General features: G+C 56.0%; 3 protein-coding genes across 8 annotated transcripts; 1 reads left to right on the forward strand and 2 right to left on the reverse strand.

Annotated features, from left to right (window-relative positions):
- Positions 1-576: 576 nt before the first annotated feature.
- Positions 577-8929, reverse strand: LOC137673386 (protein FAM118B-like). The gene is made up of 7 exons (XM_068418137.1): positions 8878-8929; positions 8549-8594; positions 5052-5131; positions 3138-3390; positions 2641-2868; positions 1262-1390; positions 577-924 (listed from the first exon to the last, which is right to left on the reverse strand). Exons 3-7 carry the CDS (start codon positions 5120-5122, stop codon positions 577-579), a joined length of 1029 nt encoding a protein of 342 aa, XP_068274238.1. The 5' UTR covers positions 5123-5131; positions 8549-8594; positions 8878-8929.
- Positions 8930-9020: 91 nt separating this feature from the next.
- On the forward strand, positions 9021-15440 carry TIRAP (TIR domain containing adaptor protein). 6 transcript variants are annotated; one of them, XM_068418463.1, is made up of 6 exons: positions 9021-9086; positions 10152-10242; positions 13465-13601; positions 13860-13914; positions 14219-14824; positions 14961-15440. In XM_068418463.1, the coding sequence occupies exons 4-6, from the start codon at positions 13908-13910 to the stop codon at positions 15002-15004; spliced, it is 657 nt and encodes a 218-aa protein (XP_068274564.1). In that variant the 5' UTR covers positions 9021-9086; positions 10152-10242; positions 13465-13601; positions 13860-13907; the 3' UTR covers positions 15005-15440. The 6 variants fall into 6 exon arrangements, with proteins under 6 accessions (XP_068274564.1, XP_068274566.1, XP_068274565.1 ...); XM_068418465.1 differs by lacking the exon at positions 9021-9086 and adding an exon at positions 9714-9759; XM_068418464.1 differs by lacking the exon at positions 9021-9086 and adding an exon at positions 9770-10031.
- Positions 10338-13057, reverse strand: LOC137673577 (cryptochrome-2-like). Its single transcript, XM_068418469.1, has 9 exons — positions 12744-13057; positions 12443-12637; positions 12245-12363; positions 11975-12129; positions 11746-11886; positions 11486-11653; positions 11266-11406; positions 11032-11183; positions 10338-10954 (listed from the first exon to the last, which is right to left on the reverse strand). The coding sequence occupies exons 1-9, from the start codon at positions 12947-12949 to the stop codon at positions 10615-10617; spliced, it is 1617 nt and encodes a 538-aa protein (XP_068274570.1). The 5' UTR covers positions 12950-13057; the 3' UTR covers positions 10338-10614.
- Positions 15441-15801: the final 361 nt, after the last annotated feature.

A 15801-nucleotide genomic window follows, 5' to 3' on the forward strand; every position in this document is an offset into this window, starting at 1 on the left:
CAACTAGTGTCCATGACGGTCTCTTAACAGCACAAAAGGTCCAGTAACTCACCTAACGGGGTGTCCACGGTAACCTGTTAAAATTTAACAACCTATGGCTAACTCTACAGACTCTATAGCAAACACAGTACCCCTTTTCCCAGTATGCCTATCTTATTAAGATTGAATTTTATTTGATTTTTGAGTATTGGTAACACTGGCTCTGGCTTAAGCCCGTCCTAGGGAGTCCCCCGCCGCAGTCTGGCTCTGGTGCTCAGGTGGTGCATCCTGCAGGACAGTAAAGGCTCTGCAAAACCTGCCTGAGAGGCTGCTGGGCTCCCGGCGAGTCGCAAAGAGCGAAGTTTCTCTTCAGCTCGGGAGAATCCTACCTTTAATCTCGGCGTGGGGCAGCAGCAGAGCCGTTGAGCTGTTGTCCCTCCTTAGGCACACCTAGGAGAGAGCAAGGAACACACAGCGATTTCATAAAAGTAAACCCAGACAATTTTTTTGAGGAAACAAAAAAGCTTAAGGAATAACAGAGTGCAGAGAATGGGCTATTAACACTGTCTATGCTCCCAAGCCCACGGGATCCCCGAGTTAAGCGGGGCGAGGGTGGATGTACGCAGACAGCCATCCCACACAGCCCATAAACCCTCTACCTCTTTGACCCCGCGTGGAGATCTCGCTCGCCAGCCTCTCAAGGTACTCGGGCAAGTCTGCGTCTTCATTGCCGTAGGAAACCACTTTAATGCCTTTGTCCAGCATGTTCTTACGGAGCTTCTTAAACTCATGCTTGTCTCCCGATGATACCAGCATGAAGTGCTCCAGGGCTGACTTGTGCTTCACAGCCTCTAAATACAGGGCCTGAAACGTGGTGTCATCAACAGTGCTACCACAGCCCAAGAACAGGAACGACTTCTTTTCGTACAGGTTCTGAATCTCTCGCTTTAAAAAAGGGAAAGAGGTTCTTAGTCAAGGCAAGCTTTATCTTCACAAGGCACAAGAGACAGCACCTGCCTTATTGCTGATGAGACTCTCATCACTCCATCGTCCTCAACACGAGCGTGGTGAGGTGTTTTTGCAACTCAGAGGGCTAGAGAATCCATCTCTCCTCTTATTTCACAAAATTCAGGACTCTCCCACCACCCTGTGCGAAGCCCAGTCTTTAAACTCAGCTGAGTCTGTGCCCGGAGCTCGCACCGGGAAGGGGGAGATGTATATAGACAACGTCTGGCACCCCAAAGCATGCCCTGCAGAGACACGGGAAGGCTGCCTCGCTCACCATGACCTTCGTGTTGCGCAGCACGTTGTAGTAGCCGTCCAGGTGGAGCATGATGCCGCTGGGGTTGGTGTAAATGCCGTAGATATGCAGGACGCTGAGCTCCCTCTTCCCCTGCGCCCACTCCAGCACCTGCACAAAACAAACCCCTCCAGAAACGTTAGCGAGCACATCACGTTAGCTTCCACAGTGCTATTAAAAATACCATTTCAGGGAAGTGTTTCAAAGAGGCAGCTTCCCCCTCATCTTATCTCCTCAATGAGTCCATCAGCCTCTACATCGCAGCCTCTGGCGCTTGTTTGGGTCAACGCTTCAGTTGAACGGCGAATGTGATGGGAAGAGACTGAATCAATACACCAGACTCAGCAGAAAAAGGGGGAAAACTCTATAAATATGACATCAGCATGCTTCTCACGCCTACAGAGTTTATTTCTTGGCCCCTCTAGGCTCTGAGAAGCTCTGAGGCAGCTCAACAGCTGACCTTCATTTCAGAAAGCCACTTCCGAAGCTCTCAGTTTACTCCTGCGGACCTCAGCTCGTTTAAGCTCGCAAGAATTAGAATGCTTATTTGTAACACTGTCAGTACTTCCAGCCCGGTAGATTAAGGGGTCATGCAGGAAACATGAAGCACAGAAATGAGTCACAATGGAAAGAGACCAAGTACCGTGCAGCACCTACACGTGGCGCGTGTTTAACACGCAAACAGAAGGACCCAGCGGTAAAACCCACCGTGGGAAGATGAGGTGGGCAGGTGGCAAAGAGCTCAGGGCTTCACAGCCTCATTTTCTGCCTGACTGAAGACCTGGGGCAAAAGGAGGGAAGCTCGCGCGAAGCTCATGGCTACAGATACAAGAGCACGGCATAAGAAGCTGGAATGAGCCAGCAGGAGCCATGCAGCCATTTCAGAAAGAGGACACGGGGCAAGGGGGAAGCCTCGAAGGCTACAGCCCCGAAAATGCTCCGTCACAAGAAGGACTCAGCAGCACCTTATAAAAATAGAAAGGTCAGCTTTGTGTCTCGCACGGAGTTCCCCGTGTCGCTTAGAAACATCAACCCATGCCTTCTGTGGAAGCAAGGCTTCAGCAAGGCCACGCCACACGTTTCAAGGACAGAGATCAAAGCAATACCAGGCTTCAGGGCTCCTCCTGAGCAATGGATGTCAGCCAGCAAGCACAGCATTTCAGAAACCAGCGTTCGTCTTCATTCCTCTGCTCACTGCCCCAAACGGGCAGAGCCTCTGCTTGGAGTTTGGCTGACATCAATTAAATTACTACAAGCAGCACAATCCCCTTACACGGGCGTGAGGGCACATCCCACAGCCGCCACCGTCCCGCGGTGTCCCAGCTCAGCCCTGACGTTTAAAAAAGATCAGCATCGTTTACCTTCTCTTCATCACTCAGGTCAAGAGACTCCAGACGCTTCCCCTGCTGTGCTGCGTACAGTTCCAGCAGGGTATCAAAGCTTGTGGTTATCACCAGCGCCCCTCTCTCCATCAACTGAAGCACAGACTGAAGCAGCCGCTTCCCAGAATCTTCCATTTTAGATTCCAGGTCATCAAACACCTCGTATAAACAGTCTTCGAAAAAGTTTGTGCAAAGAAAGCTGATGGGCTGAGAAGGGGAGAGAGATTAAGATCAGAGTTGCAATATTTAAATCTCTGGTACCAGGTACTCCCCCCCAGCATACTCCCAGTGAAATACCCAAAAGCTGGTGTCCACAGCAGAGTTATGCCTCAGGAACCCGGCACACTTAACTGCACTTGTGCTTCCTTCTAGATAAAGGCATCATTGGAGCTGGGGCACGCTGGAGAACCAAATTAGGCTACTTCCAAAAGCCAAATCCTAAGCAGAGTCTAAACCCCTCCTACAAGCACACTCACCGATGACAGCTCCCGCATAAAGTCGTCGGCAACGTGAAGCAAGTTCTCGTCTGCATCGAGACGCTCTTGAAACCGTCTGCTCTTTTCATCTTCCAGCAGATCATACTTATTAGCAGCATCCAGGAGGGCCTGGATTAATCCCTTCCGAGACTGCAGCGCCGGGACCTGAGGAGCAACTGCTGCGCTGATTCCTGTCCCGATCACCAAAACGAGGTCCTCAGGCTTCTTGGTTCTGAGGCTTGGCAACAGCTCCCTGCAAGAGGAGAAAGTAGGGACCATCGTAGATGGAAGGATGTCTCGGGTCATGAAGATCGAGGACAAGGGAGGTGCCCTCTGCCTAAATTTTGAATCAACATTAGGGTCCTCCCAGAAACAGAGGATGAAAGGAGCAGCTTGGTGTCCCTCAAAGACAGCACGCAGCTCCACGGATCAACGTCACCAATGCCCACAGTTACGAGGTACAGAATCACAACGCATTTGGCAATCGAGTCCATTACCCAGACGCTTACTGGGGAAGCCAAACGGCCCAGGAAGACTTCTGAAAGAGCTGTGGGGCTGTATTCTCCTTCCTCCTCCTCCCCTCTTCCTTATTTTCCTAGCTTTCCACCTGCACAGTGCTTTTAAATTTGCCCTTTATTAAGTAGACGTGCATCTCCTCATCACGCCTTGCCTGACACCAAGCTGCTTTGCTGAAGCAGGGGACCAGCTCCAGCTTCCCAGAGGATGGAAGCAGCAGCCCAGGGAGGCAGCTCATTTGGAAGGAATGGTTTTTATCTGCAAACACGTGATGTTTAGCGAGAAGGGGGAAAGGAAACCGACAGCGCACAGATGGAGCTTTGCCTCCCCTCCACTACGAAAACACACGAGTTAACCCTTTTCTTGAGGAGCTTTTCACTGTTAGTGGCGATAAATGGGTTTTAATTTTGGGACTGCAAGCCTCACGTGCAAAGAATAAATGAGTATTCATGCTAATGAGCAAGCATAAAAACACAACCAGCAACCTAGGGACTGAGATCCAAAATAAGAACAAATACCCAAGTCTTAACGTCCTAAGCGACAGCTCTGGAAGAGGCATTCTGTTCCCACGCTGATAAATCCACTTGTTTCTATCCTGAGCAAGTTAAATATAATCTCCCAGCCTCTTTTCTCCTCATTCCACAGTCACTGGATCAACCTTGAGACCAGGGCTCCCTCCCAGAAACTATTCTCCAGCCCTCCATAACTCGTAAATAAATCAGGTTAGTGGAAGACATGGTTTAGCGGGCATGGTGGCATTGGGTCAATGGTTGGACTTGATGATCTTTTAGGTCTTCTCCAACCTTAACAATTCTATGATTCTATGAGACAACTCCCTAGATCAATTAGCTGCTCGGTCGCAGACAGCGATGCCTTCATTCCTGAGCCCATCCTATCGCAGCAGCCATAGTACCAACCCTGCATGGAAAGAAGCGTGGGCATGCCCCAAGTCAGCTTCATGCTCAGGTCCCCCGATTGGGGACCTGTGAGGCGACCTATTTATTAGTATGAGAAGCCTCCAGAGTGGAATTATTTAGCCTTTACATGCAGCAAAATCATACTAATTTGAGTAATTGCCAGTCCTCCTGGGAACCGGCATCCAGCTCAAGCGAAGAAGCACAACCACCACACCTGCCATGACCCCACGGACAGAACCTGGGCTAAAACTGTGGAGGCAGTGGAGGAAAAAAACAGCTTTCTGTGTAACCAGGCCTCCTGGCTTAGGGGTTAGAGAAAAAAGCAGCAACAAAGTACTTTCTGGGTGTTAAGGCCTTGGCTCAGCAACCGAAACGACCGCTGGGGCTCGGTGCCAAGTGTCTCGTGCTCTTCAAAGAACAACGCGAGCTTATGGAAAAAGCTCTTATCAGAAGAAATTCACTGGAGTATAATTAAATTTACCTGGGCCTTTTCGCAGGTGGCATTCCATCTTGCCCCGATGTTCCTTCACCCCGGCTCACTGTAGCAGACATCCCGTTTCTCTAGTAGACAAATCACCACAAGGCAAAGTCACTACACACATGCAACGCGACGTGGAACAGACCAGCGTTTCACGGGCAGAGAAATAACCGGCGTTTGTTATCTTTATGAGATCACCTTCGGGCTGAGAACGGCACATTTTTGTTCCTCAACTCTGCCCCCACAGCTCTCATCCACTTCCTGAACTTTACAAAGAAGCTCGACCAAATTGTGGGGTTGCTTTGGACAGAACCGGGTTGCAAACCCTTCGTTTCACCTTGTCTTCACCCAAGAGCCCGTATCTTGGAGCAGGCACTCCCCCCCTTTCCGAGGCAAAACTTGCTGCTTGGGATAAACAGCAGGAGGGAAGAAAGACAAAAACCTTGTTGTTGGCTACAAAAAGCCACCGAGAGCATTTAATTCTCCGCTGATGAGAGAAGGATGATCCAGCCCGCCGTATCCCACAGGCGGTGGGATCTCGCAAAGGAAGTCCCATGGCTGAGAACTCTTTCTACAGCCCACGATATAAAGCACAAAAGCTCTGCCAGCACATGGTCCTCTCCCACTCTGCCTCTCCAAAATATTAAAAGGGAAAGAGAGCAGACAGAACTCTGCACCCTTATCCATTTTTTCTTGCTAATTGTAATGATGGTCCAGTAAAAATTCTGGTAGGCAGACGTCAGCGTGAGAGCTGCCGGCCCAAAATCCCAGCTTCTTACTGGGGTTCTCGGTGAGATCTGAGCGGTTTGTCCTACAAATGAGATGCCCACGATCGCTCCGCTGCGGCAAAGCGGCGGGGAAGGTGCTGGCTGCCAGGTGAAACTTGTACAAACCTCAGCGGTGCTGCAAACGTTGGCAGGGATCGTTTAAGAAGGGGCCCCAATAATCTAGCTAACAGTCATCTTTTGATGGGGGATGATGAAAACAGGGCACAGCGACTCTCGCAGGTGCTTGCCAGCCTTTCATTTCTGACCGCTTCTGAAAATGTTTAATTATAATTATGACGATAATATATCAACATAATAATATAATAATATTATAACACCTCAGAGAGCTGGTCTTCACAATCTGCCCCCTGAAACACCGCTTAGCTGCCCATCACCTCAAAAAATCAAAATTATTTTACTGCAGAGAACCCACTGGACACTCAAGCAGTAAGGTCAAACTCGCCCTGAGTGAATACAGCCAAGCACAGTCAGGATGGAAAACATCAAGGGGGAAAAAAACCCTCTTTTTTTTTTAATTCTAGCAGGGTAAGATCTCTCATTTTGGATTAGCTGATTCTTCTGGAAGAACAGGCTGCTTCCACAATGCCAGCCAAACGTTAATTAACGGCGCAAAGACGCTTTAAGACGAGCTAGGGATTAAAGCCCGTAACCTTCGTTAACGGGAATATTTAAGAAGGAAGCTGGTGAAAAGCAACACGCTGAACTCCCGCTGCTGTCCAGGTCTGCCCTCAAGCCCCTCCGAAGCAGCATGTCTAACAGCTGAGGTAAAACCCTCCCCAGCTTCTCAACCAGCTGAGTTTACGGCTATAATTTAAGTTTATATTAGCTTTCGGTTGCGAATTATCCGCTCAGTCTCTAATATCAAGCCTGTTTATAAACTCCTACCTCATTTTGCTTGTTCACCTGCCTGAGCACTGTTCCTATTTCGCTCGTCCTACATGTCTGCATTACTTTAAACAGCAGAAAAGGAGTTATCAGTTCAATTTTTAAGCACGAAGGACATTTCAAAAGTCGTTTTGAACACAGAAAAAAACGCCCTTTCTAATTATAGTTACCGAGAAATAGTTGTCTAATATCATGAACTTCACTCTTCATTACTATTTAATGCAGATAGCCAAAAAGGAAAAAAAAAAACCAAACCCTCAGAAATAATATCTAGTTGTCTTCTGTCTCCAAAAAAGTGCTTATTTCTCTTAAGAACAAGTCTTGGAGATTCAGCTAAGAAATATTAACCTCCAGATTTTTAGGCCTGGGGAGAAGCTCTGCTCTCCAGGGGCATCAATCACGCCGGCATGGTCGAGGTAACCGAAATTAAACAGCATTACCTCAGCGCGTGGCACCACTGCTGCGGGGAAAAAAGCAGCGAGGGGACCCTGCCATGCCATGAGCGTGGCTGCCGTGAAGGAGAGGGAGCGACGGGCACTTACAAGATAAGAAGCGTCTCCCCAGTCTTCCTCCTCGAGCCTTCGGGAACATTCCAGCTATTTAGACTACAGGGAGTCGGAGAGAGCGTAAACATCAAACTCCCTGGGTTCTTGGCTCGCCTGCCCCCTTCTCCTCTCACAGCCTGGTCTCTCATCACCTTTATTAATGGCTTACATTAACAAATTACATTAATAAAGTACATAATATGCTTACAGAGCTCCTGCACAGAGTCCTCCACACCAAAGAAATCAGTTAATTTACCTTTTAAATAACCCTATCAGATAATATACCTTTGAGGGACAGATTGCAGCAAGGAACCCTTATCTTGATGCCCCAAGTCAGCAACACTGAATAAACCTAACCACAACAATCCCATATGTCATATAAAGACACACTCAGCTGCAAAAACGCCCCGAATACAAAGATGCATCCCAGCTAAAACCAAACACCTAACCAAAGCGTACGCCAAATCAACGCCCAGGCTCACACTTGAGCGTGTATTTACAAAAACCTTGCTGTAACTCCACAAAACACGCACAACAGGACTATGCTGCTCTGTCAACGCCAGACTCCAGCCTGCAGAACCACTCCTGGGGAAATGAATGAGATGTTTTCTCCACCGACTCATCACCGAAGGAGGTGGGGAAAGGTGCGGATGCCCTTTGTCTCCACGCTCAGCAGCTACTACACAAGTAAAGCTACACCGGCACGCCTGACCCGAACACTTTAAGGAAAGTAAAAACTGCGTGCTTCCAGCTCAATGCTGGAAGATTTACCCCTCAATTTATATAAACGCCTCTCAAATTATATCAAGGAGCAAGTACAAAGTCATTGCTCATCAATTATTTTTAGCTGCTTTGAGCGCTGAGAAGAACTACCCCCAGTGAGGGCGTAATTCACATCTCCGTTTTTAATTAAGCGGCTTCAGGATGTTGGGGTAAGACAAACGTTACATTCCAGTTTAAAACCCGCTACGTTTGGGCTAGAAGAATCCAAAAGGATGTTAATGAGTTGTTCCCTGTCCGACTCCGTGGGAGTCACAACTGGAGCAGGCCCGCACGGCTCGTCAAAACCACCCTAGGGAGGGACAGGCTTCTGAGGTAACGGGGACCGGTGGCACGAGGAAAACAAGCCCTTAAAACACATCAGAGGTTTGCATTTGACGCTGTGATCCTCCATTTGCTTTGGGCTCCCACCGGCTTCATGAAAACCGAGAGCGAACACAGCGAAGCCCAGCGAGGGGGGGGCTTAGCACCTTCAGGGACGGCCGGCGCCTCGAGGCCTTACCTTTCCTCTCTGCTGCGCCCCTTCCTCGCCCCCTCTCACGCTAAACCTGAGGGAAAAGCAAGAAGAAGGTATTTCAGCAGGCAGGGAGGAAGCTGAGGGGGGAAAAAACGGCCAAGAAAATGGCTTTTAAAGAGGGTGACGGTATGGGGGGGCCTGACAGAGCGGCAACGCTGAGGTGAAGCTGGGCCCCAGCGCCCCCCGGCCCCCTCGGGCTCACCCCCGCCCCCCTCGGCCTCACCCCCTGCTCCGTCGCCCTCGGGGCTCCTCTCATGGCAGCACCTACCCCGGCCCGCCGTCGCCATGGCAACGCTCCCCCCCCCTCCGCCTACCCCGGCCCGCTGTCGCCACGGCACCGTTTCCCCCGTCCCCGGTTCCCGCCCCGCGCAGGCGCCTCGCGCCCCGACCCGCCCCCTGTGCGCAGCGGCAGGGAGGGGATCGCGCGAGATTTTACTGAATTCTCACGATGCTTCGCGGGGGTAGAAAAAGCGGCGGGCGAATGTGCCTGGCAGTCGAGATCTGTGGGCGGCTGCAGCTGCTGGTGCGGCGGCGGCTGGGGCGGCGGCTGGGGCGGCGGCTGGGGCGGCGGCTGGGGCGGCGGCTGGGGCGGCGGCGGCGGCTGGGGCGGCTGGGGCGGCGGCGGCGGCTGGGGCGGCGGCGGCTGGGGCGGCGGCGGCGGCTGCTGCTGCTGCTGCTGGGGCGGCTGCTGCTGCTGCTGCTGCTGCTGCTGGTGCTGGGGCGGCGGCTGCTGCTGCTGCTGCTGGGGCGGCGGCTGCTGCTGCTGCTGCTGGGGCGGCGGCGGCGGCTGCTGCTGCTGCTGCTGGGGCGGCGGCGGCTGCTGCTGCTGCTGCTGCTGGGGCGGCGGCGGCGGCTGCTGCTGCTGCTGCTGGGGCGGCGGCGGCGGCTGCTGCTGCTGCTGCTGGGGCGACGGCGGCGGCTGCTGCTGCTGCTGCTGCTGGGGCGGCGGCGGCTGCTGCTGCTGCTGCTGGGGCGGCGGCGGCTGCTGCTGCTGCTGCTGGGGCGGCGGCGGTTGTGGCGGTTGGTGCGGCGGCGGCTGCTGCTGCTGCTGGGGCGGCGGCGGTTGTGGCGGTTGGTGCGGCGGCGGTTGTGGCGGTTGGTGCGGCGGCGGCGGCGGTTGGTGCGGCGGCGGCGGCGGTTGGTGCGGCGGCGGCGGTTGGTGCGGCGGCCGCCCTCTGTCAGGGGGCGGTTTGAGGGTGCGGGAGCTGCTGTAGGCTTAGTGGGAGTGACTGTGGCCTGTTAGCTCTCAGGGGCCTTCCTCCCTCGTGTCCTTTCCTTGAGCTGCCTCTTTGCTTGGGTTTGTGTCCGTGCAATGTGTCTCCAGCCCTGTGAGGTAGCGAGAGCAGCGCTTGGCCTCGGCTGGCTGCTGTAATTCTGTGGGAAGGAGTCTGGGTGTATTCGGAGCTTTTCAGGAAGACAAGCTGTTCTATGGCTTTTGTGTTGGTGCCGTAAGTGAAGTGTGTTGATGGTGGGTGTATTCAGAGACAAAAGTAGCCGCCTTTTCTCACCTGAACACCTTTCTGGGGTCTGGCTTTGACCCTACCGTCACTCCTCCTATCCTCAACCTATTTCCTAATATTCTCTGCAGGCAATCGAGTAAGCCACAGGCTTCCCAACGATGACACCGTAGCCGAAACATGCCTGTGCTGCCAGGAGATTTCAATGCGGTGCTGCTGCTGGTGGGTTCATGTTGTGAATCAAGCTGCGCTTTCTTAATTACTCTGCTCCCTTTAATAATGATTATAGTATAGCTAAGGTAGGGGGGGCGGTCGATCCGGTGGGGTGTTCCCCTCGGGGAGTTGGGTTTGGGGCACAGTTTAGCAGCCTGGGGGTTGCCAGGTGGGGCTGAGTCACGCGAGCGGGTGGCTTGCCCTCCTTTGGGGCCACACCGTCGAGCGGGGAGTTGATTTTTAGGGTGGTGGCAGCAGCAAGGTCATTGGTCTCGGGGCAGGAGAGGGGAATGGATTCAGGTGGTTGAGCGAAATGGGTCAAAATGGGACAAGTGGTGCCTGACCCAGGGCTGGCAGCTGCCTGGGGGGTCCCTGTGGGGCTCAGTGCTGCTCTGCTGTGGCTTTTTTCCTTTGAGATTTAGCCCCTGAGGGGGCGGCCAGTGGCTCCTGCTTGGTGCCTGGAGGAAGAGGAAGGCAGCCAGGGTAGTGGCAGAGTGCAGGGGGAGCTCGGTACGTCTTGGGGGGGGATTCGTTACCTTTCCGGGCCTGGGCGGCCTTCATGCGCCCCAGGTTCCTCTCTCTTGCCGCCCTGTGCTCCACGATGGGCCGGGGATAGTGGGTGCCCACCAGACAGCCTGCCTGCTCCTGCACTGCCTGTGGTGCCTTCCAGGGCTCATAGATGTACTTGGCAGGGAAATCCTTGAGGACGGGGAGGTATTTTCTACGACGAGGGGTTCAAAGCCACCAGGGAGCCCCCCCCCCCGCCCCATCTCGCGTGGCTTTGGGTTTTGCGCCTACCGAATGTACGCCCCGTCCCGGTCTGTCTTCTTGCCGAAGGCGACGGGCGAGTAGACGTGGAAATATCGGTGGAAGAAGGCGCTGCCCGATAGCCACAGCCAGTTGCCGGCGTTGAGGGACCAGTCGGCGTCTAGCAGGAGCTCCTCAAAGACCTGTGGGACACTGCGGTTGCGTGTGGATGGGGTCCCCAAAAGCCTGGTGGGCACCGGTGGGTGTTGGGGGAGATCTCCTGACCTTCAGCCCTTCTTCCCAGGAGACCCAGAGGTCCCCACGGGTGAGGAAGCAGGCGACGGCGTGCCGAGCAAGGTGGTGGATCCAGCCCTCGGTGCGCAGCTGGGTCATGATGGCGTCGATGAAGGGGTAGCCTGTCCGGCCCTGGCGTGGGGTGCTGGCATTAAGGGAGTGGTTTTTTGGGGGGTTCAAAGGACTCGGGGCTTATCCCTGAGGGAAATACCTCCCTCCAGGCGTGGAGGTGCTGGGGGTTGTCATCCCAGTCGACCTGCAGGCAGACGGGGTTGCCGACCATCCGGTCGAAATTGGGGATGCTGGTGCCGGCGGTGTAGAAAAACTCCCTCCAGAGGAGCTGCCCGTGCAAGGAGACGGGGGGCCGGGAGTGTTCCCGCTGCTGGCGAAGGCAGGATCAGCCCCCCACCCCTTCTGCCAGGTCCCTCTGGCTCATCCTCTGTCCCCTCACCCCCAAAAAAGCCACCTCACCGCCTGGTAGACCTCGTCCAGCCGCCACCAGAAGGTGCGGACCGACAGGCAGCCGAATTTGAGGTAGGGGCTGAGGACGGTGGTGCTGGGGCTCAGCGAGTTGGGTTCCGTCTCAGGCTTCTTGAAGCCGCGCACCCAGGCCTGGGGGGGGACACACTGGGGTCATGTTTGGGGATAGCGGGGAGGGGAAGCAGCCCTGAAATTAGGGTGATGGGCGCCGAGCACTGACCGTCCTCTTCATAAGAGCGTCGAGCCGGGCGAGTGCTGCCGTCTCCCCGCCGGGGTAGAGGTGAGGACCCACCTCTGCAGGGTCCTGGCCCAGCTCCTCCAAGGTGGGGACCCCGTAGTCGGTGTCGTGGCTGGCCTGGCATGGGGTGTGGCAGCCTGGGGAGCCGTGTACGGTGGAGATGTGACAGCCATCGCTCCGCTCCAGCGTGAACAGTGAGGGTGAACTGACCCAGCTTTGTGCTCTACCCGCCCAGGCCCACCCCATGCTCACTCTGGAGATGCTCCTGCGTGAGGGCTGGGGCCGGCTTCTCCGGGGGTCCGAGGGATGCCAGGAGGCTCTGCAGGTGCTTGTAGGTCAGGGGGGCTTTGCCGTCGTTCAGGGCGAGGACTCTGGGGTGGGAGAGGGAGGGACACACTCAGTACTGGGGCTGGATACCCCGTACTCTGAGGGACGGTGCTGAGCACCCACCTCTCGGTGTCGTAGAGGGTGTGAGACACCTCCTGAATCACCTCCACGCCGTGCCGGGCCGCTAGCTCAGCCACGGTGGCATCACGCCGGTGGGCAGAGGGTTCGGTGTCCACCTCGAAGGTCAACCGTGTCGTCTCCCAGGCGTGGAAGAGACGGGGGAACACCTCCTCTGGGCAGCCCCGCACCACGAACAGCCTGATGGGGAGCTGGGTGGGCACGAAGCCCCTCGAGATCCCCCCTCAAATCCCTCAGGGGTCCCACCAAATCCCTCAGGAGTCCCTCAGATCCCACCGGGACTCACCTGGAGCCCATTTCTTGCAAGCTCCCATCCAAATCCCGCAGGGCATCGAGGAGGAACCGCCAGGCATTGGTGCTTGCTCGGCTGCTGGAGGGGTCGAGGATGAAGAGGGGATGAAGGCGGTGGCAATTGGTGGCCGCCGCCAGCAGCGCTGGGTTGTCGTGCAGCCGGAGACCTTTCCGAAACCAGTGGATGGAGCTGTGCTGCATGGTGGGGGGATGAGACCTGGGAAAGGAGAGATTTTTTGGGGGTAAAAAATGCTTTGTTTGGTAAATTTAACTCATAAAATAAGCGGGAGGGGCAGAGGTGGACCCGTCTGTGTCTGCTTATAAAACCAGGGAGGAGAAACGGATCCGGGCTTGCTGGCGAGGGTTGGGCGCGGTGACGGTGGCGGATGTGGGAGGGAGGCCCCGGGGAGGGCTGGGGATCACGGCCGACTTCCCGTGCCTGCGCTTCCGCACGCCCAGGCAGAGCCCGGACCTGCCGGCAACCCGGGGGGGGGTCTCAGTGGGGGGGCCGGGGGAGCAGGCAGCGGAGGGACGGGGCAGCCCCTCCGCTCTGTCCCCTGGGGAAGCTGGTGGGTGCCCCTGTCCTCCCCTCTGCCCTATTGGGAACCGCTCCCGGATGGGGAAGCTGTAAGGATGGATCAGCCTCACCATTCACTTCGTAATCCCATTAGGCTCCAGAGCGAACAGCTGCATCCTACCTCTCCTTTCCCATCCAGGCGATCCCAGAAGATCTTCCTCCTCGCCGAACCCAGGGGCTGATGCATCCCTGCTTCTCCTCTCCGCGGGATCCTTGCCCTGCCACCGGGAATGAGGGTCTCTCCCGCCCATCGGCTCTCGGCCTCGCTCCCCGCAGGTGCGTGTCTCCGGTGAAAGCGCAGCTTTCAGCCCTGCTTGAGGTCGAAATGCTCCTTTCACTGCAAATTTTGGGGGGGGGGCAGAGGCAGAAAACCCTACAAGGGTGTTTTTTTTGGCTGCAAGCGACCACCCCAGAGCTGTGTGTCGCTGGAACAAACTCCACTGAGCTCCTGGGGCTGAGACCTGCTGCAGGGTCATTTCTGCTCTTCTGATTTCTTTTTTTCCCCCCCTCTTTTTTTTTTTTTCCTGCTGGCAGGAGAGGTTTCACGCCGGCGATCGGCGGCTGAGCAGCGCGCTGCCCGCTATGGCTGGTGAGTCTGGGTTTGGTTGGTGCCAGGGGTGGGGGATAAACCCTCTGGCTCTGGCCCCTCCATCCTCCCTGCCGAAACATGAGGGTGCCCACGGGCTGCTCACCGTGGTGCATTTGCATCCAGGTTTTAGGGGCTGGGGTGGTTTTTTGGGGGGACCAGGGTGAGATCCCACCCGGCTCTGTCCATCTGGAGGTGTCCTGCTGAGCTGGCGATGCCTCATGAGCCCCTTGGGAAGCCTGGGGGGGTGCTGAGCCCATCCCCTCCCCCCCCCCCAAACCTCACCGTGGTCCCTCTGACTCCACAGGCTGGTTTAGGCGGCTCCTGCACAAGCCCAAGCCCAGCTCGGTGGAGAGCAGCCTCAATGCCGGCCGCTCTACTTCATCCTCTCCTTCCTCCTCCTCATCCTCTGCCGAGAGCTCCGGATCCTCTCCCAGCACGAGCTTGGTCAGGTCCGTCCGTCCGTCACCCATCTCGCTGTCTGACATCAACGCCTCAGGCAGCCCCCGGTGGGCCAAGAACTACGACGTTTGCATCTGTCACAGCGAGGTGGACCTGGAGGTGGTGGAGGAGCTGGTGTCCTACCTGGAAAGTCAACCCGAAAGCTTCCGTTGCTTCCTCCAGCCGCGGGACGCGACGCCGGGAAGCGCGGTGGTGACGGAACTGTGCGACGCCGTGCAAAACAGCCACTGCTGGGTCATGCTCATCACTCCAGGCTTCCTCCAGGACCCTTGGTGCAAGTATCAGATGCACCAAGCGTTGGCTGAAGCTCCCATGGCCAACGGCCGCACCATCCCGGTGTTGAAGGACGTGGATCGGAAGGATTATCCCAAGGAACTGCGAAACCTCTATTACATCTACATGGCAGCGAAGGAGAACAGCTTCAGGCAGATCAGAGACACCATCATGCGCTGTGAGTAATGCCGTGGGATGCTGGTGGAACATCTAGAGACTGTGGGAAGGGACCGGAGTCTGTAAATTTACTTAAATAGTTGATTTTTTTTTTAGATTAGTTGGTTGCTAATGGGGCTCATCTGCTGCCTCCGCAGACCTCCAGGAGCTGTGCCGGAGCTCGGCGAGCAGGACGGAGTAGTGCTGGGAGCAGGCAGAGGCGTTTTGGTGCTGCCACCGCGGGATCTGGATGCGGCCAAGTCCCGACGGACCTCGTGAGCTGAAGATGGGGAGGTCCACACACCCGTGGGGGGACAGTGGCGTGGAGCTTGCTGCATCCTGGTGATGCTGCCACCCAAAACCCCCTTGGTGGGGACAGGGACATCCTCCAGCAGGTCCCCGCTGCTCATCACACAAACACTAAGCTCTGACCTTGGGTGGGTACAGGGGTCTTCAAAGCTTCTTTTGGTGGTGTCCTCCCAGGGTGAGGACCCATCCTGGGGGGCTCGGACCCCCCGTAAGCTGACACGGCGCTGGGCTGCGGGCAGGAACAGGAGGCGCAGGCGCTGGCAGTGTCTTTGCACGGGTTTGGGACTATGAAAATGCCGAAATTTTAAACTTTTGAGGTTTTTGTTTAATCCCCCGGCTGGTGGGTTTCTGTGGGGTCAGTGGGTCTGGCAGGAGCCCTGGGGGGTGAGTGACCCCTAAATGGTGGTGGGGCGGGGGGGGGGGGGGGGCTCAACCCAGAGCTGTGGGTGGGCTCTGCTGGGGTGGGGGCGAGGCAGCTTTTAGCCGGGGATGGGATCGATCCCGCAAAAACATCTTGGGGGCTATGGGGTGGGGCTGGGGGGGGGGGCTATGGGGGTGGGAGCTGTGGGGTGGGGGCTATGGGGGGGGGGAGCTGTGGGGGGGGGCTGTGGGGTACGAGGGCACGGAGCGCAGCGGCACCGCCACGCCGCCAGGTGGCGCGCTCCCCGCGCGGCGCCGCTCCTCGCCCCT

Source organism: Nyctibius grandis, chromosome 25, assembly GCF_013368605.1.
Source record: "Nyctibius grandis isolate bNycGra1 chromosome 25, bNycGra1.pri, whole genome shotgun sequence".
NCBI lineage: Eukaryota > Metazoa > Chordata > Aves > Nyctibiiformes > Nyctibiidae > Nyctibius > Nyctibius grandis.